The 25,729-nt window shown below is 44.9% G+C and overlaps 1 protein-coding gene across 1 annotated transcript in view; it reads left to right on the forward strand.

The window, feature by feature from the left end:
* Positions 1-25,729, forward strand: part of ASTN2 (astrotactin 2) — a 915,753-nt gene that overhangs the window by 267,585 nt on the left and 622,439 nt on the right. The window contains exon 4 of the mRNA XM_032635679.1: positions 18,815-18,967. Within this exon, the coding sequence (XP_032491570.1) occupies positions 18,815-18,967 (153 nt within the window). The remainder of the gene's footprint in view (positions 1-18,814; positions 18,968-25,729) is intronic.

The raw sequence follows: 25,729 nt of genomic DNA on the forward strand, positions 1-25,729 counted from the left end.
ATAACATTGTATTTTCATTTACTAAAAGAAAATAGAAATATTGAGTGTGTACTACATTTTAGTCCGTACCTTAGGTGCTGGTGATATGATAGTTAACGAAATAGACAATATCTTTTCATTTATTTAACTTACGTTTGGAATGGTTAAGGGGGGAAAAATAATAAAATAAATAGAGAACACAATGTCAGCAGTGATACGTTTGATGAAGAAAAATAAAGCAGAGCAGTGCAGCAGAGCACGAACATATGAAGAAGCATCCTGTTCTTAAAACTCTGTATCCCAGTCACCTTCCAACAGCCTTCTTAGGAAGATCGGCCAATGTTATTGCCTTTTATACAGATGAGAAAAGCTCCAGGTCATGCACTCACTACCACTTCTGTGTCGCCATGGCCACCTCCCTTCCACATGAGCCCCTACAGTCCAGACACTTAGACCCTCAGGGGTATGGTTTTCTTGAAAGTTTATGGAAACTTGAAAGATTTTGGGGTGTGCTAGCTTAGAGGATCGCTCAGCACATACTCACTTTCCGTCTGCCGCTGTGAGTCGGACATATTTTCTTTTCCTGTTGACATTGAGCTTGGCCATCTGGCCTACTTGACCAGTGAGATATTAGTAGGTATAACACAAGCAAAAGCTTGATATGTGCTCTCACAGAGGAGTTTCCTTCTTGTGCTTTCTGAAATGTCCATGGGAATGTGTCCCGTACAGCCTGCTGGTCCAAAGAGGATGATAGGCATGTGAAGCAGACCTGAACTCAACCTGCAGTTTGCAGCCAAGCCTGATCCCAGCCCGAGTAATCTCATCCTCGTGTGGCCCATAGCACGTGAATGAATACAATCTGGAATGAAAAAAAAAAAATGGAGTGGTTCTTACTGTCAGTAACTGTGGTACTAGAATCGAGGATTAAATCTCACCTAGCCCGTTCTAGCTCTTCACTTCAGCCAACTTCCCTAACTTACAGACTCCGTTCCTTTGTCTCTAAAATGGTACTAAAAAACGAACTCCGTGGAGTTGACGTGATGAGTAAATCAGATGATATATGTGAAGCACCCAGCATAGCAGATGCTTGGTATGAATTTTCTCAGTGTTCAAAGGTTTTGAGCACGCTTCCTGGTTGCCTTCTAGAAATATCCAAGCAAGCTCAGCTCCCCCGATGTGGACTCTGGCCAGGTTTTCTGGACTACTCTGGCTTGTTCCTTCCGGCTTCACCAGTCTTCATTCTTCTCACTCCACAGTGACTCCAACCCTTTTTCCTTTTTGCTTGAGAAATTTCAGGAAGCACGTAGCACCAGCTGGATGGGCCGTGCTGGCATCTGAGCTTCCAGTATGTGTTTATAACTATACTGCATTATCTTAATTACAGTGATACGAAGGAAGGGAGTAGGGGGGAGGATTGGAAGAGACAATTGTTCAGAAAAATGCTTCAAGAAAAATAACCCACAGGTAGTGGACAACAGGCCTGCGATTGTGGTTGTAACTGAAGATGGCACTATTAATGCAATACTTCTTCATTCTGTATAATAAAAAAAGGAAGCTCTTTTCACAGTTACCCAGTTCCAGATGAAACTAACATCCTGTGACATTTCCCATAAACGGTTGTTTTGTACACATTGATGGAAACAATTAGCTTGGAAGTGAATGAGAGCTGTGGCTGGAGGATAAGGTAGGGAGGGTCAGGTACATCCAGAAGGACAAGGGTGAGCAAAGGAATTCAGACTTTGCTGAGGATGGGAAAACAGTGAAGCTCAGAGCAGGCAGTATACTTGGTGTCCAGGAGGAACAGTGAGACTTTAAGAATCGGACTTATCTTATGGGTCAGAGCCACAGAGACATTCATGGTAAGTTTGTAGAACAGGTGAGTATAAATATTTGCGTGAGTTGTGTTTACTTAAGTTTCAAGTTCAGTCATCCGCAAACCCTCCTGCTTATGAAACCAGTGCCATCTTTGGCTGTCTGCCTGAACCCTTAGTCCTGCCCAAATTCCAGAGTCTGATCATGGTCTTACCCAATGATCGCTGCCCTTCTGCCATCTCTCATTGAGGATGATGGTGAGATGAAGAAATTTTTTCATGCCGTGACTTTGTTTTTTTCTTTTCTGTAATGAATGTTTTAATTTAGTTCTGTAGACAAGCTGATCCTGGTAAGTGAAGCACCAATGACAAGGCATCCTTTTATAATTGAAAAGGGGAACATTCAGGCAACCTTTGGCTGTATTGGGGTATAGTTAACCCTGAAACCATATAATTATACATCATTCCCAAGGGGAATAACTAGAATGCCTCTCAACTTCTCTTATATCCTCCAATTCAGATCTAAGTCCTATCATTCCTGTCCATTCTAACCCCTAAATATATATGTTTTCAAATATAAACCTTGTTTTCTATTTCCTTTGACATTGTCATAGTCAAGATTTGTATCTTCTTTTGTCTGGACTTACAGAGACTTCTTGACTAAGTGCACAGTCACTAGAATTGGACCTGGGTTAGTATCTTGACTCCATCAACGTTCAGTATTGGGGTCTTGAACACAATTTGAGTTCTAAGCTTAATTTTTTTCTTCTACGAAAAGCAGCTTATTGAAGTGCGTACCCCGTGTGACTGTTGTGAGTATTAAATTGGAAAATTCAGGTGAAGTGCTTAGCACGGTTACCGGCACATGCTGAATGGCTGAATACATTTCAGCTCTTTTTATCATTATTATCATTATGTGTTATTTTCCCTAGGAACCCTCTTCCACACTGACATCACATTGATCTTTCTTAAGTACTTCTCCGACAGTGCCACTCTTCTGATCAAAATCCATATCTATCTATCTGTCTATCTATATCTTATAGTGCGTGCCCATATAATCTTCCCTACTGTACAGACTAAAGTTCAGATGCTTAGCTTGGCATTCAAGTCCCTTCCTGATGTGGTCACAAGCTCTTTCTCACCTCATCTGTAGCAGCATCCCTCCAGAGACACTGAACTCTAGCCATACTAAGTGGCTCATCATTTTTTTTTTTTAATTAATTAATTTATTTTTGCTGTGTTGGGTCTTTGTTTCTGTGCGAGGGCTATCTCTGGTTGTGGCAAGCGGGGGCCACTCTTCATCGCGGTGCGCGGGCCTCTCACCGTCGCGGCCTCTCTTGTTGCGGAGCACAGGCTCCAGACGCCCAGGCTCAGTAGTTGTGGCTCATGGGCCCAGCTGCTCCACGGCATGTGGGATCTTCCCGGATCGGGGCACGAACCCGTGTCCCCTGCACTAGCAGGCAGACTCTCAACCAGTGCACCACCAGGGAAGCCCGGCTCATCATTTTTTGAACTGAAGATGTCTTTGGACTTGAGCTCTTTCTATATGCCACCTGGGAAAACCCTCTCATCCTTCTTTGATATACCGCACCCAGCATCAAAGTGTTGCTTCAGTCCCTGTGCTTTGCAAGGGAGCGCTAAAGTCATCAGCCAGTAGCCATCTCTCCCTGCTTGGCCTTCTGGACATGAACTCCACATCGTCCTCTTGTCATTTTTTTTTTAGTGCTTGAGTCACCAGTTAATTGAATAATTCTTTTTGCTGTCCAGTCCAACTTAGTCCAGCTTTAACTTAACTTCATCTTGGTGTAAGTTATTGCATCGTCAAGCTCTATGGGGATCGCCTCTAAAATGTCACCTAGATGATTGGCTTCCAACACGTTTGCTCCTGACTTAGATCCATGCACCTTTGCTCATACCAGTCTCTAATTGATGGAGATGTGCACGTCTTTCCTCCACTTTCCTCCTCTGTGTTCAAACACAGCTCAGGAGGTAGATGTCTTGGCCATGAAGAGAGGCAGGTGGGAGGCTGTGGGCTTCTGTCTTGTCAATGTCTTCCTTTCTCAGGCGCCATTAATTTATTACACACCAGTGGAGACTTGCCAATTCGCCGCACAGCTAATGACTTGCTAGATTGTATCTCAGTTTCTTCTGCTTAGAACCAGATAATGGACCAATTGTTTCTGAGCCCAGATGCATGGGCAAGAGGGTTTGTATCTGTGTGTGTGTTGGAGGGATGAAGAAAGGGAGTTAGGAATGGCATCTTCCCAGTCTCCTAAGTATAAGAGCAAGGCAAATTTCTTTGGGTTTCTACTAAGGATAAGGCAATTCAAATTATGATTTGTTTCTTCCTCTGTAATTATTGAAAGGCACTTAAAATCAAAGCGTCGAGTTGTAAATTCCCAGAATAATGGATTTTTAGGGTTATCATTGGTCTGAGCTGTCTTTTAGTCCATCTTTTCTATTTAATACTTTAATCTCCTCTATGTTATTTTTGGAATGTGACACCTTTGCCTACTTACTTCCAGTTTCAGAGGACTTAACTAGCCCCACTAGCTCTTCTTTCCATAGTTAGAAAGCTCTGTCATGTAGTGTGCTCATAAGTAATCAATATTACTATCACGATTGTTATTGATATTATTATTCTTAAGATCATGGTTCTTCATACCAGACAGATTGAGTTTGAATTCCAGCCGTCCCACTTACCACCTAGGTTACCTTACTCTAGAGGTTCCCAACCGAGGTGATGTGGCCCCTCAAGGGGTATTGGGAAATACCTGGAGATACTTTTGGTTATCACAACTCAAGGAGGAGGCTAATAGCATCTAATTGGCAGAGGCCAGGGCTGCTGCTAAATATCCTACAACACACAGGACCATTCCCGCAACAGAGAATTATCCAGACCCAAATGTCAGTAATGCTAAGATTGAGAAATCTTGCCTTAGTCAAGAACCTTAACTGTCTCAAGGTCAGTTTTCCCATCTGTAAGAGAGATGAGTAGAGATTGCTTCACAGCATCATTGAGAATTACGTGAACTTATATCTGCAAAGCACTTTAGCAGGTACCTGGCCCAGTATAAGCACTGAAAAAAATAGCTCTTGTAATTATAACATATATAATGCATGTATCATGGTGCGTGGGACATAGTTACAGTAATAAGAATATTAAACATTGGTATTATAAGTACTAATACTACTACAGCCCTTCAAATAGTCGAAGGCAGGTGAGTTTCCTTTTTATAGTGTCTTTATTGTTTCTTATGATTCCATTACAAGCTTTCATATTAGTCTATCTTCTCATCTCTGGATCTGCTCTATTTTGCTAATAATATTCTTAATGTGACCCTCAGATCTCTACACAGTTCTCTAGGTGTGGTCTGAACAAGGCGCAGTAGAGATGTCCTGTTCTTCGTTCCAAGACTTTTTGCTGCTTTTAATGTAGCCCCAAAATATGTTACCTTCTCAGTGGTCACCTTACTGTTAACTTACATTGAGATCTCTAATGCCCAAATTATTGAATGGAAATGATGGGTAAGGAGAGAGAGGAATAACGCCCAGCTGAACATGTGTTTATAAAATTTATGTTCGTGGTGAGGACTCCAAAAAAACCTACTTGGACACCCACATCTAATCCAGTCATGCAAGGTCCAAATTCTAGACATTTACATCAGGAGATGAGTGATGAGAAATAAAAGGTGAAGAAGGAGGGGCAGACTCAGAAGAGAAATAGCATGTGTTGTTTATAATCCTGGAATACCCGTTATCAGAACAGTAGCTGGAGCATGAGCCCCCTTCCAGGACCATCAGAATCTCCAGTGTTGCTACTGGATGAGCTGAGTTTGGAGGTTCTATCACAGCCTCTATGCCTCTCTCTCTGTCTCTCTCTCTCTCTCTCTCTTTTTTTTTTTTTTTATCACATTTCTCTACATCATTGTGCACATCTAGCAAAATGAGAGCATTCCTCAAGACCCATCCGCCCGTGCACGCAGGCTCCCTGAACAAATGGCTCCCTAGGATGGATCTCTATTATTTCACCACAAAACATCAGAGGAGGAATTTGTTCTGCTCCACTAAAGACATGATTTCCAGTCCTCTCTCCTGCCTTAGCTCAGTTTTTTTTTTTTTTTTTTTTTTGGCTTCTCCCTGGGAAAAGGATAGAGAGAAAAAGAGGTATCCATAATACTTAGCTGGGCCAGTTTAACCAGGCTAAATAAGGAAAAAGAAGATAATTCAGGATTATCTAGCTTTGGAATAAAAATAATTCCTAAGATGCATATGTGAGCCCGGACAGCCCCACCATTCCACAGGCTGATCCCTTCTCTGCTTCTCCCACATCCTTCTTTTGTTTCTCCTCCTATTTGCATCATATCAGCGTGGTTAACATCAGAGAGTCAGGCCAACTTGGGCTCCAGGTCAGGCTCTGCTGCCATGTGGGGATACTAATGTCACCCACTTTCCAGGCTGGTGGTGAGTGGCATATGAGGCAGCAGTGCCTGGCATAGAGTAGATACTCAACAGGTCAACAAGTATGAGTTTATAGTATAACTGGTGTGCTTATTTAAATCTTGCTTGTAGATACCCTCATCTCCATTTAGTAAGTGAACAGAATAACCAAGGTTCAGAGAGGCACTGCCGTTGTACCTTGCCATCTTCAAGGGTGAGCAGATGCTAAGAGGCAGGTCCAGGATTTGAACCTCAGTGCAACAATAAAATCATTTTGCATCGAGTTTTTACCATGTAGTTTTGTCTTACCTCTTTGTTTGTATACTGACTGTCTCACATGAATCTCACAGGCATTTTTATTTGCTGTGGCTCAGAGCAGCCTAGTGAGGGGTTCAAAGTCACACAGCAGCTGAGCTGAAACTGAAGATCTGGTCTTCTTTCTCCACATCTACTGAGTCTTCAGTTCAGCATTCCCTGCTGTCCCCTCCCCCCACTGTTGCTCTCTAGCCTTCTGCTTGCATTTTTGTGTTGTGGTGGCATGTAATCGCCCATAATAAAGCAAGGCTGCTCTAACTGTCATGTGGAAATGGGAAATTGAAATTGTGAAGTCATTAAATGGAAAATCCCAAGCCTTACAGTAATGCCAACTCAGCCTCAATCCATTATTGTCTATATATTTAGCCAGTCTATTTTTAAGAGTTTAATATTGAGAAATAGGACATATTTATAATGCAGCTGCATTCATTTCACTCTAAAATCCCTGCCATTTGCTATAGTTGACTTACATGTGTTTAAATTTATAACCACTTTCTTGTGCTGGGAAGATTTGCCCTTAGTGTAAAGGAACATGGGAAAAAAAAAAAAGGAACATGGGTGGAAAATCTGCCAGTTGATGAGGTGAGAACTTTCCAGGTTCTGTGTTCTTTTCTCCAACATCAGCACGGGTCAGTAATGCACCTATGTCACCATGTGTGTGTGTGTGTATATATATATATATATATATATATATTTTTTTTTTTTTTTTTTTTTTTTTTTGGCAGCACGCGGGCCTCTTACTGCTGTGGCCTCTCCCGTCGCGGAGCACAGGCTCCGGACGCGCAGGCTCAGCGGCCATGGCTCACGGGCCCAGCCGCCCCACGGCACGTGGGATCCTCCCGGACCGGGGCGCGAACCCGCGTCCCCTGCACCGGCAGGCGGACTCCCGACCACCGCGCCACCAGGGAAGCCCCACCATGTATAGTTTTACACCTCTCATTTGGTGCCCAGTCGTATACAATGTGAAACTTTTTTTTTTTCATTCATTCAGCAAGCACAGCCCAAGCCCAAAAGCTCTGAATAGATGTGCTGGCAGTCTTAATGCCACTGAAGAGAGACATCTCGGTTTTAGATGGTCGCTATTTCTGGGCTTATTCTTATAATTATCATTCATGTGGTCTAAAGGGAAGCTGGCTAAGAGGGGTTCCTTTCATCCACTCCAATGTGGAAGTCAGTTCATTAAACCGTGTTTATCGGTCCCATTCCAAAACAAGCCATGGTGAGGTATATGAAGCTATTTGTCCAGCTTTGCTATTTATAGGCTATATGACCCTTGAAAAATGAATCCTGTTGTGCCTCCCTTACCCAGTTGTAAGATGGAAATTTATCAGTCAGTCATTGCCACCATAATGCTACATAATAAAAAACTATGAAAGCTCAGTGGCATCCAGTAATAAACATTGACTTTCCAAGTGTCTGCAGGTTAGATGGAGTGTTGTGCTCATCTAAGATGGATTGCTTATCGTCTACAAATTGGCTGGTGTCAGTGACCTAGGCTGTAGGATTAGGCTGACCCCACTCCATGCTGAAGAGCTGTGGGTTCACTATGTGTCCATCATCCTCCTTGGACCGGTAGGCTCCTCATGGTGCTGGCACGTATAAATGTGTGAGCAGACATGTGTTGCCTCTTGAAGCCTATGTTCATAACTGGCACACACTGAGTTCTACCCACGTACCACTGGACAAAACAAGTCACGTAGCCAAGAACAAATCAAGGGGCAATGAAGTACACTCTATCCACAGTGAAGTTATAGCAAGAGGTAGGTGCAAGGAGTGGTGAAGACGCTAAAAGTTTCATGTACCGTAGTCATTATGAGAATTACATTCAACCATGGCTTGTTTACTTTAAAATACTACGTGTTACATTATAAACACTCCATAAATGGTAAATATTATTATTCTTGTGATTACGTGACTAATGAGGTGTTCTTGGCAAATTGGAAAGCTACATTTAGGTGAACCTCAGTAACAGATCAACCAGAAGCATCTAAGCTAACTTTGGGGAAAAAGTGAAACCAGGAGGAGGTGAAATTTCTGGGAAGGAAGAGAGTAGGGGTTAGAGAGTGGGATTCTCCCTTCCCTGCCAACCAGATGCCATCAAAATGATGGAGCTAGATCTTCATAAGCAACAGATCTCCCTCTCCCTCCTTCCCTCTCCCTCCTTCCCTCTCCCTCTCCCTCTCCCTCTCCCTCTCCCTCTCCCTCTCCCTCTCCCTCTCCCTCTCCCTCTCCCTCTCCCTCTCCCTCTCCCTCCTTCCCTCTCCCTCTCCCTCCTTCCCTCTCCCTCCTTCCCTCTCCCTCTCCCTCCTTCCCTCTCCCTCTCCCTCTCCCTCCTTCCCTCTCCCTCTCCCTCCTTCCCTCTCCCTCTCCCTCTCCCTCCTTCCCTCTCCCTCTCCCTCTCCCTCTCCCCCTCCCCCTCCCTCCCCCTCCCTCCCCCTCCCCTCCCCCTCCCCCTCTCCCTCTCCCTCTCCCTCTCCCGTCTCCCTCTCTTTATATACACATATATATAATCCCACATGTTTGCCACAGTGTGCCTTACATTCAGGACCTGGTGATCTCTTAGAGGTCACAGCACAAACTTGATGAGAATGAAAGAGCAAGATATGAGAGTGGACAGGGGGCCATGAGCAGAAGATCAATTTCCAGGCTTAGTGTAACAGCCATACCCAGGTCCCAGGTTAGGCTAGATCCACGGTGTAACCATGGGGGTTGGCTGACGTAGAGTGCAAGCCCCGTGTGTCCCTGGGGTCAGGGAAGATGGTGAGATTTATACATGAGAGCACAACAGGGAGTTAGAGTCCTTAGTCAAAGGCACTGAGTTACCCAAAAGGGAAATGGAGAACCTAGTCTGTATTAAGCTTTGACTCAGTGCAAGGCCTTCTGCAAGCTTATGCCACTTAAACTTACTAACGGGAATGATAATAAAGGCTATTACTTTGTTGAGTGCTTAACCCATTTTACATACTGTGCTAAGCACTTTGCATATATTACTACTTTGACTCTTAACCAAACCAAGTAAACAAACAAACAGAACCCCACAATTCTTGAGAGAGATTTATGCTCAGGGTTTTACATGGAGAACTGAGGCTTAGAGAAGTTAAGTCGCATAATGAATAAGTGATAGAATGAAGGTTAAACCCAGGTCTGTCAGATTCCTAAACCACATGCACTTGCTAAACCCAGGGTATCTGAGATAAATATCAAAGGCACAGGAAAGGGTAGTGAGGCTGGATAGCAGGGCTCTCAAAAGAGGTGGACATTTTGAACTGTGGTCTGGGGAAGGAGGTAGGAGTCTGCAGAAAGAGCCAGACCAGCCTTCACAGCTCAAAAGATGGATTTTCTTTATAATAAAATCATCGCTCATGTCAAGCTCTTGAAAAACCAAACTGTGTGGGATTTTCCCTACAATTCTTGCCCCTTTTTCCTGCTGATGCTACTCTTTATGTCATCCTCTTCACCTGGTTCTGCATTCTTTAAGGGTCGGGCAAGTTCACATCTCCTCTGAGGATTTTCTATAGCTTTTCCACATGCAAAAGGAATTAGAGGATACATTTTCAGCCGTCTCATCACCGGGCATTTAGCACACTGTGTTTTTCTTATCTTTATCTGTCTCTTCCACTAAGCAGTGTTGTGTTTTAAAGAAGGCTCGACATTCAGTTCATCGCTGTGTCCCCAGTGCCCATCTCTGGATGCAGCACCCAGTAACGGTGTTGGGTGAAGAATTCCAGTTGTAGAATATGGGTGGCCCTCTAGTCACGGGGAGTGCTGGCCGTATACATAGCCTTCCTGTGCAGTTATAGAAAGGATGAATCTAGGAAAAGAATCTGACTAGTGACTGCGAGTTCCATCAGATTCTGGGCACGCACATGCCACCCGGGGTTGGGTAGAAGACCTGTATTTGCTATGTCTGACGGTTTAAGATCTTTTTGGCAGTAACAGTATTAACTCTTATCTTTAAAATGCTTACTCTGTATCAGCATTTGTGATAAGCATTTTAACATCTCATTTAATCCAAAAACAGCTTTATGAATTTGGAATTGCAAGCCCCATTTTAACACTTGGGGAAGCAGAGGCTCTGAGTGGTTAAGTGATTTGCCCACGTTTTGCAGCTGGTAAGACACATAGCTCACATCCCAAACTATGGCCGATTCCAAAGCCTTTCCATAGCCATGCCTTGCCACCAAGGTGGTAATAAAGTGACCAAGAAGTCTTTGGCCCAGCCTATCTAGTCACTTGACCTTTTCTCCCTTGAATAGCACTTGTTGATTTGTGGTATCAACTCCAGCCCACCCTTTGGAAATCTCCTTTGCCTCTATGGTCTCTATAAAACGGGGGGTGGTAAAGACAGCATTAGCTGAGAGAGGTGAAAGTGCTTTGCAGACTGAAGCAGGCAGTGCCTGTGGTTATTGCATTCATCTTGTTAAAGGCACATTTCATTTACATTTATAACTACAAGGCCATGGAGCTGGAAGGAATCTTCAAGACCATCTGTGTCCTGGCTAGGAACTGTGGAACCGGCTCCACAGAACCTGGATAGTATTGTGTTTCTAACAGAGCAGAGGAAAATATCACTACGTTTAATTCAGTCATTCAAACTCAGTGCAGTCTCCAGCGGAAATTATGATCAGTCTACAAGTCTGCATATTAACTCATGGACCCAAGGTAGTGTATGTAAGAAAAGGCCAGTCCAAGTTTGCCAATGTATGTTTGTTGCTGTTTGTTCATTTGTCTTGTCTGCTGGCACTCGTTTGAAGATAAGCTGTGCCAGGCACCAAAGATTTAAGAAAATATATGGAAGAAAAAACTAAAAAGGAAGAAAATCCTATCCATCAAGTTTATCCCTGAGAATTGGGAAAAGCTGGCCATGTTTAAAAAATGCGTACATGGGTTTTAAATGTATTCTAGTCATGGAGCATTCTCATCTGGCTAGGGGACACTGGCTGGCTGTTTTTCTTTGCTACTCTTTTCTTCTTTTATGAGAAGATGACTCCTATATGAAATGGAATGTCGGGTTCTGGAACTGGATTCTCACAACTTCCGAATTCGATGGTTCTTTGCATTTATACCAGGTCTTCCTAGCTGAGGTGTTCTTTAGGGCTGGGATGTCTTCTCTTATTACCTAATCCCCCCACAAACCTGACATTTGAGTGTGCCCAGCCCAAAGCCTGGATATGAAAATTGAGGTCTATATTAGGGTTCTCCAGAGAAACAATCAATAGGAGATGTAAATATAGACACGTGTAGATACATCATCTTTTGGTTATATACATCCCATCGGTCTGTCTATCTATCGATATCTAGAGAGATTCAAAGAATCATCTCATGTGACTGTGGAAACTGACAAGTCCACAGTTTTCAAGGTAGGCTAGGAGGCTAGAAATCCAGGGAAGAGTTGTTACAGCTCAAGTCTGAAGGTAGCCTGCTAGCAGAGTTCCTTTCTCCTTGCGGGAGGTCAGTCTTTTCTCTGTTAAGGCCTTCAATTGGATGAAGCCCACCCAGATTATGGAGGGTTGTTTTATTCAAAAGCTACTAATTTAAATACTAATGTCACCTAAAAAACACTTACACAGAAACATCTAGGAAGATACTTGACTAAACATCTGGGTACCACAGCTTTGCGAAGATGACACGTAAAATTAATCATCATAAGATCTGAGGTTAAAACGATCCTAGAATTTGGGGAAATGGGGTGGGGAAGTAGAAATAGGAGACTTGAGTGCTGGACCTTGGTCCGCTGCTGGCTTTTATCATGACTTTGTCTCATGGTGCCTCTGTTTTCACATCTGTGTAAAAGGGAAAATGTATATTCTCTCAAATAATTTTGAAAGTGAATATCTTACAATGCAGATGCCTTTCACAGTGAATGAATGAATGAACGGATGAATGGATGGATGGATGAATGGATTGAGCAATCATAAAGCTGAAGAGTGAGAGAAACTTGGGTTGTGACCACTCTTGACCACTTACTGTGTTCCAGAAGCTCTGTTAGACAATTATGTACATAATTATGTTTAATCCTCCCAACAGCCCTGCAGGCATTCAGGGAAACTGAGAGTTGTAAAAGAGGAGGGAGTGGCTCTAGGTCACACAGTGGCAGAGCTGACATTGGAACTCGGGTGGGCTTTCTCACACTTTGCACTAGGCAGTATGGCCAAGTAATACCCACCTGTTGCTTTGTTCTCTGAACATAGTTCTGTAGTGAGACAAAACTGACAACGCGGAGTATGAGCTGAGCCTAGGACCTCCAGGCTGGACAGTCTTGACCATCGACACTGAACAAGGTTCCTTGGCAGAGCAGGTCAGACTCCAGTCAAGTTGAGCCCCTGGCTCCAGCCAGGACCAGATCGCCAGGGGCTCCTTGCCCAGATGAGTTAAGAGGGGCTGAGCTTTTCGAGTCACTTTCCAGGCCCAGAGAAGGCACATCCAAACTCAAAGGCTGGGATATCCGTGTCCATCCACCAGGAAGGACAGAAGGAGTATGTGTACGGTGGTGCAGTGAATGGAGCCCGGTCATCAGAGTTACAATAACCTGAGTCTAAATCCCAGCTCTGCCATCGTTAAGGGTGTGACCCCCGGAGCTTATTTAACTTCTCTGAGCCTCAATTTCCTCATTTTTAAGCGGCTAATGACACTTAGCTTTCAAAGTTTTTAGGAGGAATAAATGAGAAAACATAAATGCCAGCTTCCTTGCCTGGCAGAGAACTGGTGAAGTTTTCAAGAACTGTGAATTTTCTCCCTATGTAGGCCGGGTGAGAAAAATGAGAGAGGGTGATGATAAAGGTGATATAGGAACTTGAACCCAAACCCATACAAGTTACAGTGATGGAACATCCCAGGCTGTGCCGGGGAGAGAACAGCGCGTGAGCGTTGGAATGTGGACTTGGTGAATGCCAGTGTAGACAGGGCATGTAGTGCCTGTTCTCCAGGGCCGAGTATCAGCCTGAAGCTTACCTGGTGGCTGGAAACAAACACAACCCTTATGCCTTTGCAGTGGTACTCGGGGTCTGCCTTCTCCTTTCCCTTCTCTCGCTGTCTCTGTCTCCTCTCGTGTCCTTCCTACCCTTCCCTTTCTGTTCCCTCTTTATTATTTTCCAGATCTCTCCCCTCCTTTCCACTCTTCTTTGCTTCCCTTTTCACCCCCTGCCCTTGATTACTGAGCACAGTTTTCCTTTCCATTCTTGTTTTCTCTCCCTCCTCCTTTTTTCTCTCCTCTTTTCTCTCTCTGTCTTGGCTTGGGGGCCGGGGCTTCTCTCCTCAGTCCCCAGTGCTTCATTCCCATTAAGCTTGACAGTCTCTCATATGTCAATTAGGAAGGGCTGCTTCCCCCTCTTCACCCTCCCTTTCCTGGGCCTGCTGTGATGCTCAGATCAAGCACCATCTGTTGCATTCATCTAGGCGACGGGTGAGCATTTTGCTGCTCTGGGGAGGCAGAGCTCAGCGGGTACCAGGAGGTAACGTGGCTTGTTTGGACAACTTGATATATTGATATTGATGGAGCTACCGAATGGGATTGAGAGGGATGGGGGCAGGAGAGAGTGGTACAGAGGATGAAATAGGCCGTGGATGGGTTTGCATAAGCACCTCCCCCTCTAAGCCTGTCTGGGTTCTTGGCACTGTCGCCAAGGCGAGAGCAGCCAAACAGATGGATGGGATTTGCCACAGTCGGGATCAGAAACCCTTGCAGCTCCCTTGCAGCTCAGGGGAGCAAACCTTGCCTCTCTGAGTGTCTTCCTCTCCTCCCCGCTGGTCAAATCTGCATCAGCTTAGGAGAAAGTAAAGCAGAAATAACAGGATGGGCAGAGGGTGACCTTTAGGAATTGCTGAATGTCAGAGCCTGGATGAAAAGGGATGATGTATCAGTCAAGGTTCCAGTTGGGCAAAGAAGGCGCCCTCCAATGGGATTTTTAGGCGAAGTTCAACGAAGCTACTATTTATAGAGGTGTAGACAGAGTGAAGAGAATCAATGGGGAGGGGGTATTGAGGCACCAGGAAAAATAACTATCAGGAAGCCACCACTAATCCCTAGAACTGAAGGTACAGGGAGAGGACATGGTTTTACTGGAGTCTGGGAAAAATGGATTTGTGGAAAAGGGGCCCTGGCAGAAGCTGTGTTTGTTGAGTGTCCCCGTCTCTATCAGAAATACGATGCAGAAACAGGAAAGGAGTAAGGGAAGACATCCCCTCAAATTCCCTCCTCCCATATCCTGCCAGAGCATCTCCCCGGGCAAACTCACCTAGTAGCCAGATAAGGATCTGTGAAATAGCCCATTGAGGGTCTGCTCCAGGCCATGGAGTGGGGCAGAATGAACCTGTGGGTGGAAGATGGATCTGGGGGTGCAAAGGGAGATCAGGCAGTGCAGACCAGGAACGGTCACATGTTCTGTAGCCTCCACGGTGCCAGAAGCTAACATGCTTCACCACTACACACACTCCCTCTCTGCCTGTTCCAAAGAACACGTGAGCAGAGCCTCCACAGGGTCCAGTTGTCTCTTGTGAGTGCGAGACCCACATAACTTGCTGTCTACTCAGCACCTCTCCATGTAGACATCTGGGAGGCACCAAGTGCTCTCACCTAAAACCAAACTCAGTTCACTCCTCTTTCAGTGTCCCTCCTCTGACTGAGAGGTACCATCGTTCTGCCTCTGTGGATGCCAGAAGGCCAGGAGTCATCCTCGCTACCTCGCTCTGCCTTATCCCCCTTTTCCAATAAATCACCGCATTCTTAGGGAGGGGTACCTACAAAATAACTCTCAAATGTGCTCCCTGCTCTATCTCCACTGCTCCAACATCTCTGACGCTACTCTCTCTCCTGCTCTATCCCTATCTCCACCTCTACTACCTGGCATATCCTGCATGGACTTCTGTAATATGGTACCGCCTTCCTAGTTGGTCTTCTCACTTTCATTTCTGTCCTTCCCCAATGCATCCTTTCTACTGCCAGAGCAATCTTCTCTAAGTGAAGATCTGATCAAGCCACTTTCCTATCTAAAACCTTCAGTATGTTCTATTCTTAACAAGGCCCAGAAGAGCTAGGGTCAGGGTGGGGGTTAGGGTGAGGGTCAAGGTTAGCATTAGGATTTCCTGCCTCTCTAGCATTATCTCACACCGCTTGCTTTCAGCATTTCAGCCGCAGTGGTGACTGCAGCCCCTTGCACGTTCCCTCTTCCCGAGGGGTCTTGGTTTTAGACTCTTTCCTCTGACTCCTTTGCTTTCGTCACCCCCCCGCCTCCCCCGCAGCTCCCTTGTCACCTGATTATCTCATACTCTTTCCAGATCTTAGTCACACTGGTCACTTCCTTGAAGCAAGTTTCCATGGTTTTCCTAGACAAGGTCATATTCCTCTACTAGAGCCTCTTATATCATCTTTCACCTCTCCTTTATTGTATACATCAGTTGTACATTTTACATTTCTCTGTCATCTATTTCATTACTATTGGTTTTCCTGTCTACATGGTGAGTCACGAGGGGGTTTTGTTTGTTGTTGTTTTCACCGTCTTACCCTGCTATGGACTGAAAGTAAGCCTTATTAACCCCCAATGTGACTGTGACTTTGTCCACTAGACCCGCCAGAGCAAAATGCCACAGACTGTGTGGCTTAAACAACAGGCATTTACTTTCTCATGGTTCTGGAGGCTAGAAGACCGAGATCAGGGTGTCAGCATGGTTGGGTTCTAGTGAGGGCTCTCTTTTCGCCTTGTAGATGGCTACCTTCTCTTGGTGTCCTCATGGGGAGATCTTTCTGTTCTTCTAAGGCCACAGTGCCATAAGATTAGGGCCCCGATTTTATGATCTCATTTAACCTTAATTACATCCTAAAGATCCCGTCTCCAAATATAGTCTGCTATAGACTGAATTGTGTACTCCAAAATTCACATGTTGAAACTCTAACCTCCATTGTGACTGTATTTGGAGATAGAGTTTTTGATAGGTAATTAAAGTTAAATGAGAACATACGGGTAGGATCCTAATTTGATAGGATTGGTGTCCCTGTAAGAAGAGAAAGACTTCTCTCTCCCTCTCTCCCTCTCTTTCCCTTTCTCTCCCTCCCTCCCCCTCTCTCTCCCTCTCTCCCTCTCCTCCCCCAACGTGGATGCAGCAAGGAAAGGCCACGTGAGCAGACAGTAAGAAGTCAGCCATCTTCAAACCAGAATCTGACCTGTTTATGTTATTGAGTCTATGATTTTTGTTATGCAAGTCCAAGCAGACTAAGACATATTTTCTGAAAATACTGTAGAGTGAATGAATGAGTGAGGAGATGAATGAATGCGTGAATTTTCACAGATGTGTGTGGGTCCCTCTCTTGGAGGATTCCAGACAGTGGCTTGCTCTGGACTTCTGACCACAGTTTAGCCCAACTCTTTCAATTCTGTGCAGATAACTCTCCTCTCTGGGTTTAAAGCATCTGGATATTGGGTATGACAGTGCTTCTCAGAATTAGACTGTAGCCTCTTGCTGGAGGGTTCTGTATCATAGGCTTGGAGTAGGGGGCCCATGTTTGGGATTTTCTTCTTGGCTTAGTAGACCTAACTGAGATACCTGTGGAGACAGATAGCAAGAGAGGCAGGTACGTTACACCACTACAGCGTCATTTGTATTGTCAATTATCTTTTCCTTAGCAAACACAGATGCCCCTCTGTGTCCCTAGAGATGAGGCTTCTCACAGAGCCCAGTACCCAAACCAGCCCTCTGGGTATGACCTACCCTGCAGACACATGTGTGTCTAAGCTGCTAAACTTTCCTGGGAAAACAGGATCTCCTTGAAATTGGTGTCGGGATGTTCAGAAGCCTTCTTTGTCTACTCTGGGAAAAGCTCATCAAAGAAACAGGAATCTTTACCACATCCCATTCCTTGTCATCAGACAGCAGGTAGCTTAAACTGAAGAACTTTCCCAGCCTCTTGAGACATAGGTGGAGGGAGGGTTGAGTCTGAAGCTTTCAAAGTCAGGGCTGTCTTTGGGGATTTCTCAGAACAAAGACACCGCCATCATTCAGCCAATCTTCTTTTCTTCTTTCTCATTTCCTCTCCTTTTCTTTTATGTTGGCTCTCTCCTTCTTTCTCGTTTGTCTGCTTTTTTTTTTTTTTTTTTTTAACTTTTATCTTCTACCTTTTTTCCCTCTGCCCTTCTGCCGTCACTCTCTCCATTCTCTCTAACTTTCTACCAGTCTCAATTTTGAAATTTCTGAAAATGTGGCTACCAGCAGCTCTTTGGAGGATATTGAAACGAAAGGAATGTTGGAGTAGGATTTAGAAGGCTTGACTCTACCGCTTGCTAGCTTGGAGCTAGTTGTATGCCTTGTTTGGGGTGGGGGTGGGGGGACTTCAGTTTCCCCTAGTAAAAGGGGGCTCTTGTACCAAGTGATCTACGTATCTCTGCACTGCAGTTTTGTCTCCTGAAATATTGTTTGACCCATGTACTGCCGTCTACCTTTATTGCCACTGTTCTGGTTCAGGCAATATTGTCTCTGGCTGGCTTCGGCAAAAGCCTCTGTACAGCCCTTTGTCCTTGCTTCTGTGTGTATTCTCCATACTCTGGTTAGTAATTGTTATCACAGGGGCTTAATTGGAACATGCCAGTTTCCTGTTTAAAACCTTTCAATGATCATCTTTTGCCTTTGGGATTAAAATCCAAGCTCCGCAAGGTGGCTTACAAGGTGTTCTGCCCTCTGCAGCCTCATCTGCTCTTCCCAGGCTCCACTGCAGCCACACTGAACTCCTTTCAGTTACTCAAGCACCGTGTTCTTTCTGGCTTCAGATCTTTGCACATGCCTCTCCTTCCACCCAGGGCACTCTCTTATCCCAAATCTTTTCAACAACTCCACCCTGATTCTATCTTCTTTGCTAATTCCTACTCCTGTTTAAGGTCTCAGTGGAGGTATTGCCTCCTCCTCCAGGAAGCCTGCCTTGACTCCCAGGATGGGTGAGCTGACCCTTCTTGGTGCTCCTGTGGTACTCTGTACTCCACTGTCACGGAGGTATTGCACAGTGTTGGAAATGCCTGGATATGTGTGCTACCAAGCTATGGATTCCTTGAATCATGGATTGTGTCAAACTTTCACCATCATATCTCAAGGACTTGGGGCAGTACCCTTGAGAACACAGTCGGTGTTGAAGAAATAAATGCGTTAAGCCAGTAGATTCATCTCTACTGGCCCCTGTGGCTTCTGCATCACCACTGGGTCCGGGAGGGCACTCCGGGGGGCCAGGCCCAGTCCTCCAGGGGCTGAGGGTGGGCCGAGCCCTAACCTCAGCCCTGTTGCCCACCCCGTAGCGGCAGCTGAGGCGACGCAGGAGCCAGTGGAGTCCCTGATGCAGAAGTTCAAGGAGAGTTTCCGTGCGAACACGCCCATCGAGATTGGCCAGCTGCAGCCAGCACCGCGCAGTGCCTCGGCAGGGAGGCGGAAGAGGAGAAGCAGGTCCAGAGGTAGGTCCTCCCAGAGGCTCTGGCCAGGATGTCTGCCCGCTGTGCCCAGGTTCTTAAGGTGCCGGGAAGAGCTATGCCCTCTTCCCCCTGCTTCCCTGTGCTCACAGAACCCACGCCACTGTCCCCCTGATAAGTCATCTCAGCTGAGGCCTTGGAGCGAGAGGACCTGTGTCCCTGGGTGTAAAGCTAACCTCTCTGAGCCCCAGCCGCCTCATCTGAGAACGGGACTGAATTGCCCATCTTCCAGAGAGGTCGAGAAGGTTAGCAACAATCTATGGAAAGTGCCCAGCACAGGACCAGGGTACAGCAGATGCTCTTCAAGTTGTAGCTGGTGTCACTTTGGAGAGTGTGAGAAAGCCAGGATGTTCTTGTGGAAAACATCCTCAGACTGGAATCACAGCACAGGGTTTGGACCCACTCTTTAATACCCTGAGTAATCTAGTGGTCAAAGCAGGAGTGCTGTGTATTAGACAGAACTGGATTCAAATTTTGGTTTTGCTGTTACCTAACCCTGTCACCTTGGGCAGTCCCTCCACTTCTCCAAGCCACTCCTCTCTGCCCAGCTTCCTGTAACATCTCAGCGCAGTGCCCAGCCAGTGTGCAATCAAAAGTAGATTTTCCCCTCTTCCTCCTTCCTCATCCTTCTCCCAACGTTACCATCATCATCATCATCGTCGTCTCCTTTCTCTGACCTTCTCGTGACCTTGTGTCTGGGACGAACCCCCTCACCATTTCACCATTGCCTGATTTCCCAATGTCATCTTTATCCTTCCATGCACTCAGTGGTCTCCAGCCAGTCACTCTTCCTCTTGACTTTTACTCCTCTAGTTCCTGTAACTTGATTTTGATTATGTCATTTCCCTTCTCCGGTAACTTCAGTGGTTGTCCAGGGTCTTCAGAAGTGTTCGTGCTTATGAAAATGGCATTTGAGGCCCCCAAAGAGCTCCAGTCTCTCTGCTGACTCTTCTAAATCCATGTGTCCCCACTTCCACGTTTCTTTCCCGGCCAGTTTCTCTGCGTGAAAGCCCCTATGTAGCCCCTATGAATAGTTATTGGAACTTATTGACAGGTACTCCAGGCAGCAGGCTAAATGCTGTGCCTATCTTATCTCATTTGATCCTCAGCAACCCTATGAAACAGGTACAGTGATGACGCCCATTTTACAGATGGTATCACTAAGGCACAGAAAGCTGTAGCCACCTGCCCGAAGGAACATCCTAGCAATTATCAGAGCCAGAAAGAACTAAGCAGTCTGAGTCCCAGACTTTTTAAAAAAATCAACCATTAGGTTCTATCCTGGTGAAGTCCTACCTTTCTTTCCAAGCTTAACGTGCATGACATATATTGGCAAACACATCACTGACTGTCACCATCACAGTTCACCCTGAATTCTCCCATGTGTGAATTCTCCCACATCTTTATCTATGTGTTAAGCACTGATTTCACTTTTGTGTAATATCATTTGCTTTTGTCTGTCTCTCTCTTTAGCTAGACAGTGTTCTTTGAAGGCGGGAAATATCTTATTTGAATCATCTTTGAATTTCTGGGTCTAAATCAATGTCTGCACACATAGTAGACACTTGTTATTTGCCGAGATGTCTAGGTCTTAATCCTGTGAATTCCTGTATCCGGTGAAAAACCGAGATCTACACATTTAGGTGAGATCATAAATCGAGGCAGAATTTGATGATGGAGTTCCTTTTTGGAACTCGTGGTAAACCCCAGGTTGAACCATTGTATAATGATAAAGAATAGTTGTTTCGAGGTCAGCAATGTCTGAGCGCTAATCCAGCCCTGTCAGTTTCAACTTGCTTAGCTTTGGAAGAGTCACTGGATGTCTCTGAGCCTGAGTTTCCTCTTCTGTAGAATAGGGATGCCAACGCCTACATCAGAGGATTGCTGTAAGGATCTGATGAAATGATGGATATAGACTACCTTGGAGTGCTGAGCTAATGTGTATTAGGAACTGAATAAATGCTATCTTACATTTGTCATGGCTTGGGCATTCAGGGTCACTTGTAATTTCACTCAGCATTAACTAGCCATCTTTATTGCTCCAATATTCACTAAGAATATCCTTCCCATGTCCTCTCTACAAATACGGCCCCCATAAATACACTTGACTCCAAGTCCATAACCTCCTGCCTCTTCACTATCAATCTGAATTTCTTTCCTTAGTGTCATATCCTAAACATTTTTATGTCAATGAATTCTTCCAAAAACAATCTCTTTTATGTACCATAACTGTCTTAATGAGGCCACTACTGTAAGGCATTTGGGCTGTTTCTAATTATTTGCCCATTATAAACAATGTCATGTAGAACCTTTTTTTTGCATAAAACTTGACCTTCACTTTGGAGTCTGTTTTCCCCTCTTGAATTGCAGAATTAGATTATTCATGAAATCTATTGTTTGACAGACTCTAATCGACTATTAAGTTATTTTAATTTATACGTTAGGTGGGAACTAAGAGAACTGATACAGGAAGAAATTCATTTTGTCCTCCCTTTCTTTGTCACCATTATGACCACTGCCACCTTTTATCTCCTGCTTCTGACTATACCCTCCTTGAGATTCTCCCCAAGGCAAGCCAGAGTAACCTTTTTAGAAATATAAATAAGATAAGGTCGCTGTTCAGCTTAAAATTTTTCAGTGGTTTCCTGTTATCTTCAGAACACAGTCCAAAGTCTTTGCCATGGCCTGTAGCTTCTGTTCCATCTGAATCTGTTCCTGCCTTATTCGCTCACTTGGCATTTCCTGTGCTCCAGGCACAATGCCTTTCTTCATGTCCCAGGAACACAGCGAATGGAGCCCCAGTGTAGGGTCTGAGAACTTGCTGCACTTCTCCTTGCCGTGTCTCTTTTTGTCCCCCAGATTCTCTCCTGGCTGGCCCCTTCTCACCTTTCAGCTCTTAACTCAAATGTCAGCTCCTCAGAGCCATTGTCCATGACTACCCAAACATGGGTACCCAAACTTTTACTCCTTTCCATCCCCAACCTGCTACTATCTGTTACATAACCATTTTTCGCTCCTTCCCTAATTTTAGGGTCTAAAATCACTTTTATTTGTTTGCTTGTTTACTGTTTTCCTCTCTAAAATGTAAGCTTCATATTCATAAACCTAATACGTAGAAAGTGCTTAATAAATATTTGTTGAATAAATGAGTGCATTAACCTCAAAGATTGTAGAAAAGTGGCTTAGTTTTATAACTTTCAAATTGATGGTAGAAGAGGGATCCAGGATAAAATAAAACCTCCCAGTACAGATCTCCAGGGAATCCTGTTTCCGCTAGAGATAGACTCATTGCTGGATAGCACATGAAACGTGCTCACGTGGGTGCTGTCAAAGCAGTTTTCAAAATGGCTTCATAACGTTGTGCTCACGGTTTTGCTGCCACTATTGGGTAAGGTTTTTGCAAGAGAGAGAAAGGCTAGTACGTGCCAGTCCCAGACTTCCCAACTCACGCACTTTCTACCACATGTCCTCAAGATTTTCTTGGACGGAAGAAATCCGTGGCCAATAACTGTTTTGGAAATTCCGCACGCTCCCTCTTTCTCTTGGAAATTCCCAAATGCATCTTCATCTGTGAAAGACCCTGGGAAATCCTGCAGTGCGGAGAGCTGGGCAGATTTGTTTAGTTCATCATCTGTAAAACCATCTTGACCACAGACTCTGTTCTTCCCCTTGGAACATGTATGAACATCTTGCAGCACAGGAACATCCATAGAAACACAGTTTTGGAAGTGCTCCACTGGCTTCCACTGACCATCAAACATCCCAGATATCACGGTCAAAATCCCCAGTCTTTCACTGTCTCTTCCCCCTGCCGCTGAAGTGGCCGTGGGCCTTCTGGCCCAGAGTGGGAGCACCTGGCCTCTCTCTGCTTCATTAGGCTCTGCGCCCGGCCCATGGTGCTCAGCGGGTCCCAGCAGATGGAATGGTAGCAGAGAACCGGTGTCATGAAACTGAGCACATGCTTGAAATCAGCTCCAGTGTGGTTTTGTAGTTAGGGCTTCCTCCTGAGAGACCTGGCAGATGCTGACGTGAATTGTCCTCAGGCAGACAGAGGAAAGTGGTGGAGGTCCCAATGCTGTCCTCTTGGCTGTGACAGCGTTTTATGAGGCAGCTGTTGGGTAGTCAGGTCCACCGGTAGTGAAGAGGGGGTGTTGGCTCTCAAATAAAGCAGAGGAAGATTTCTCTGGATGTGAGGAAAGGCTGCTGAGTTGCATGGAGTCTAGGTAGTGGTCTTTAAAAAGTGGGACTTTATATTTGAAATTGAATTCCACCACTGGCTAACTGATTGATCTTAAATAAGCAATGAATTTGTTTTCAGCCTCAGTTTTCTTATCTGTAAAATAGTGCTAATAATGCTGAAATCCCATGTAGGATGTGAGATAATACCTGCAAAATGCTTAGTCCAGTGTCTGGCTCATGGTTGACCCTCAATAAAGAGTAGCTAAGTTTATCATTGTCATCAAGGTCCCACTCATCTGGCCTCCAGGGGCTCACAAATCCATCCCTCCTCCCCGGGCCGTTGCCTCTGACTTGGTTAAGGTTTCATCATCCCTCATCCAGATTCCCGTAACAGCCTCTTCATCCCCAAATCCATCTTCCACCCTGGTGGGTGAAATGATCTTTTGAAAACACACTAAATCAGACCATGTCACTCTCCTGCCTAGAACATTTTCCTGATATTCTGTCACTTGCACTGGGGGCTTTTGAAGCTTTTGCAGTGAAGTCTTCCTGGAGGCAGACGAAAATCAACACACCCCCAAACAGTCTGCAGCTGTGCTCACAAAACGTCAACATAAGCCCCTAATTCCCGATTCTGTCTAAAAAAAAATCCATGCCATTCTATTTTGTAATATGTGCATATTTATTTTAGTTTAGATTATATTATCTGTCAGTTAAATTATTTAACATTTTCTCAAGTCTTTAGGTAATGTCGATGTCCGGAGAAGAATCATACTTCCGCTGATTATAGTAGGATAGTAAGGTACCATCTTCAGTAGGTTTCCATAGGATCCAGTGAGATAATGCCCGTAAAGCACTGAGCACAGAGACAGGCAAAAGGTGCACACTGAACATGTGTTCTATTATTTTATTATTTACTACTCTTATGGCTACTGTTTTATTATTACTTTTGCATTTGTCAGTATCACTGTCATGACAGTGAGAATGTCAACATCATTATATTTTTCAGTGTCCCATTAAGGATACACGTACCCAGTTTTAGAAGGAAGAGTCTGTAGGATTTAGGGCACACTGTTTAATAGGATCAGAAAGTTGCCAGAGCTGGCTACACAAGGCTCCTTCCTAGCCTGGACTCCAGCCTACCTCTGAACCCCCGCAAGCCACTTTATTCTGCAGCCTCCAGCACGCTGTCCATTTTCCTCTTCCCCCAAAATGACTTGGTTTCCAAATCCGTGTAACGATCATCCTTTACCTGAAAGCCCCTTCCTCTCTTCTCTAGGCAGAAAATTGCTACTCATGTTTCAAATTCTGGTTTCAAGATTTTCTCTATGAAGACCCCACCCCCCCAGCCCATCCTCAGCCCTAATCCAGGCTGAGTGAGCTGCTGCTTTGGGCACTTGTAGCCCCCACGCTGCTTTCTATCACAGCCCTCATTACAGGACACATCTGCTTCCCTCATCATCTCTGACAGTCCCGTGATGGAAAGGACAGTGATTTATGTCTCTCTGCAGACCAAATGCCTAACATAGAACTGGCATAGAATAGCAATTGGCTGAATGGGAGAATATACGAATAGGTGGATGGATGCATGGATGAATAAAAGAAGATAGTTGGGAGCTTCATGGAATACAGAGGGTTAAGAAGATGTGGCGCCACTAGCACTTACTGAGAATTTAGTGTGTTCTAAATACTATATACTCATCATATATTATCTCGTTTAAAAGCTCCCCACATCCCATAAGGTAAGGACTATAATTATCCCCATTCCACAAAACAGGAAGTTCAAGCTTAGGTAGGTTACGTGACTCGCCCAAGTGTACCCAGCTAATAGACTGTGGAATTGTGAATTCAAAGCCTAGACAGAGCCCATATTTCAGTTCCCAGATGACTATAGTTTTTGTCTTAGCTAGCCTGGCTAAGATCTTTGAGCTGTGAAATTGTATCAGCCTAGTCTAGATACTGGAAGGAAGAGGTTGTAGTTCTCTTAAATTGGTAGGTGTTTCTGTGTCATCAGAGCTTCTGTGAGGGTGATCAGGAGCTACAAGATTCCAGAAAGTGAGGTCTCTCTCTTTCTTAGAGTCAGGACTGCCCCCCTACAATCTCCCTCTGGCCCCAGAGAGCCAGTTGTATGACCTGAGGGGCAGCAAACCCAGTGGTTATGCCATTGTCCAGTGTTCTCTGCATTTGAAAGGCACTCACCCAGCTTTTTTCGCTAAGTCGTACAAATGTAGGATGTGCCGCCCAGATCCCTGCCAGCCAGCACTTCATCATTTAGTGAATGAAGCAGGTGATTAGACATTTGCACCACAAGGAATGCATAGGAAGGTGGTGTGAGCTGGCCTGGGGTGTTTACAAAACTGGGAGAATAATTAAAGAAGGGTTCACTGTGGAAGTAGCCCTTGAAGAATGCATTGGTATCAACTGAGGAGAGAGATTGGGAAGGTATTGCTAGTAGAAGAAAGAAACATGCAAAGGTACATGTGAGTGACACTGTGCAGGGCATTATGGGAATATCTGGGGAAAACTGTGAACAGAGCCAGGCTCCGGATATCACTCCCACAATCCCCA

This window comes from Phocoena sinus, chromosome 6 (assembly GCF_008692025.1).
Source record: "Phocoena sinus isolate mPhoSin1 chromosome 6, mPhoSin1.pri, whole genome shotgun sequence".
NCBI lineage: Eukaryota > Metazoa > Chordata > Mammalia > Artiodactyla > Phocoenidae > Phocoena > Phocoena sinus.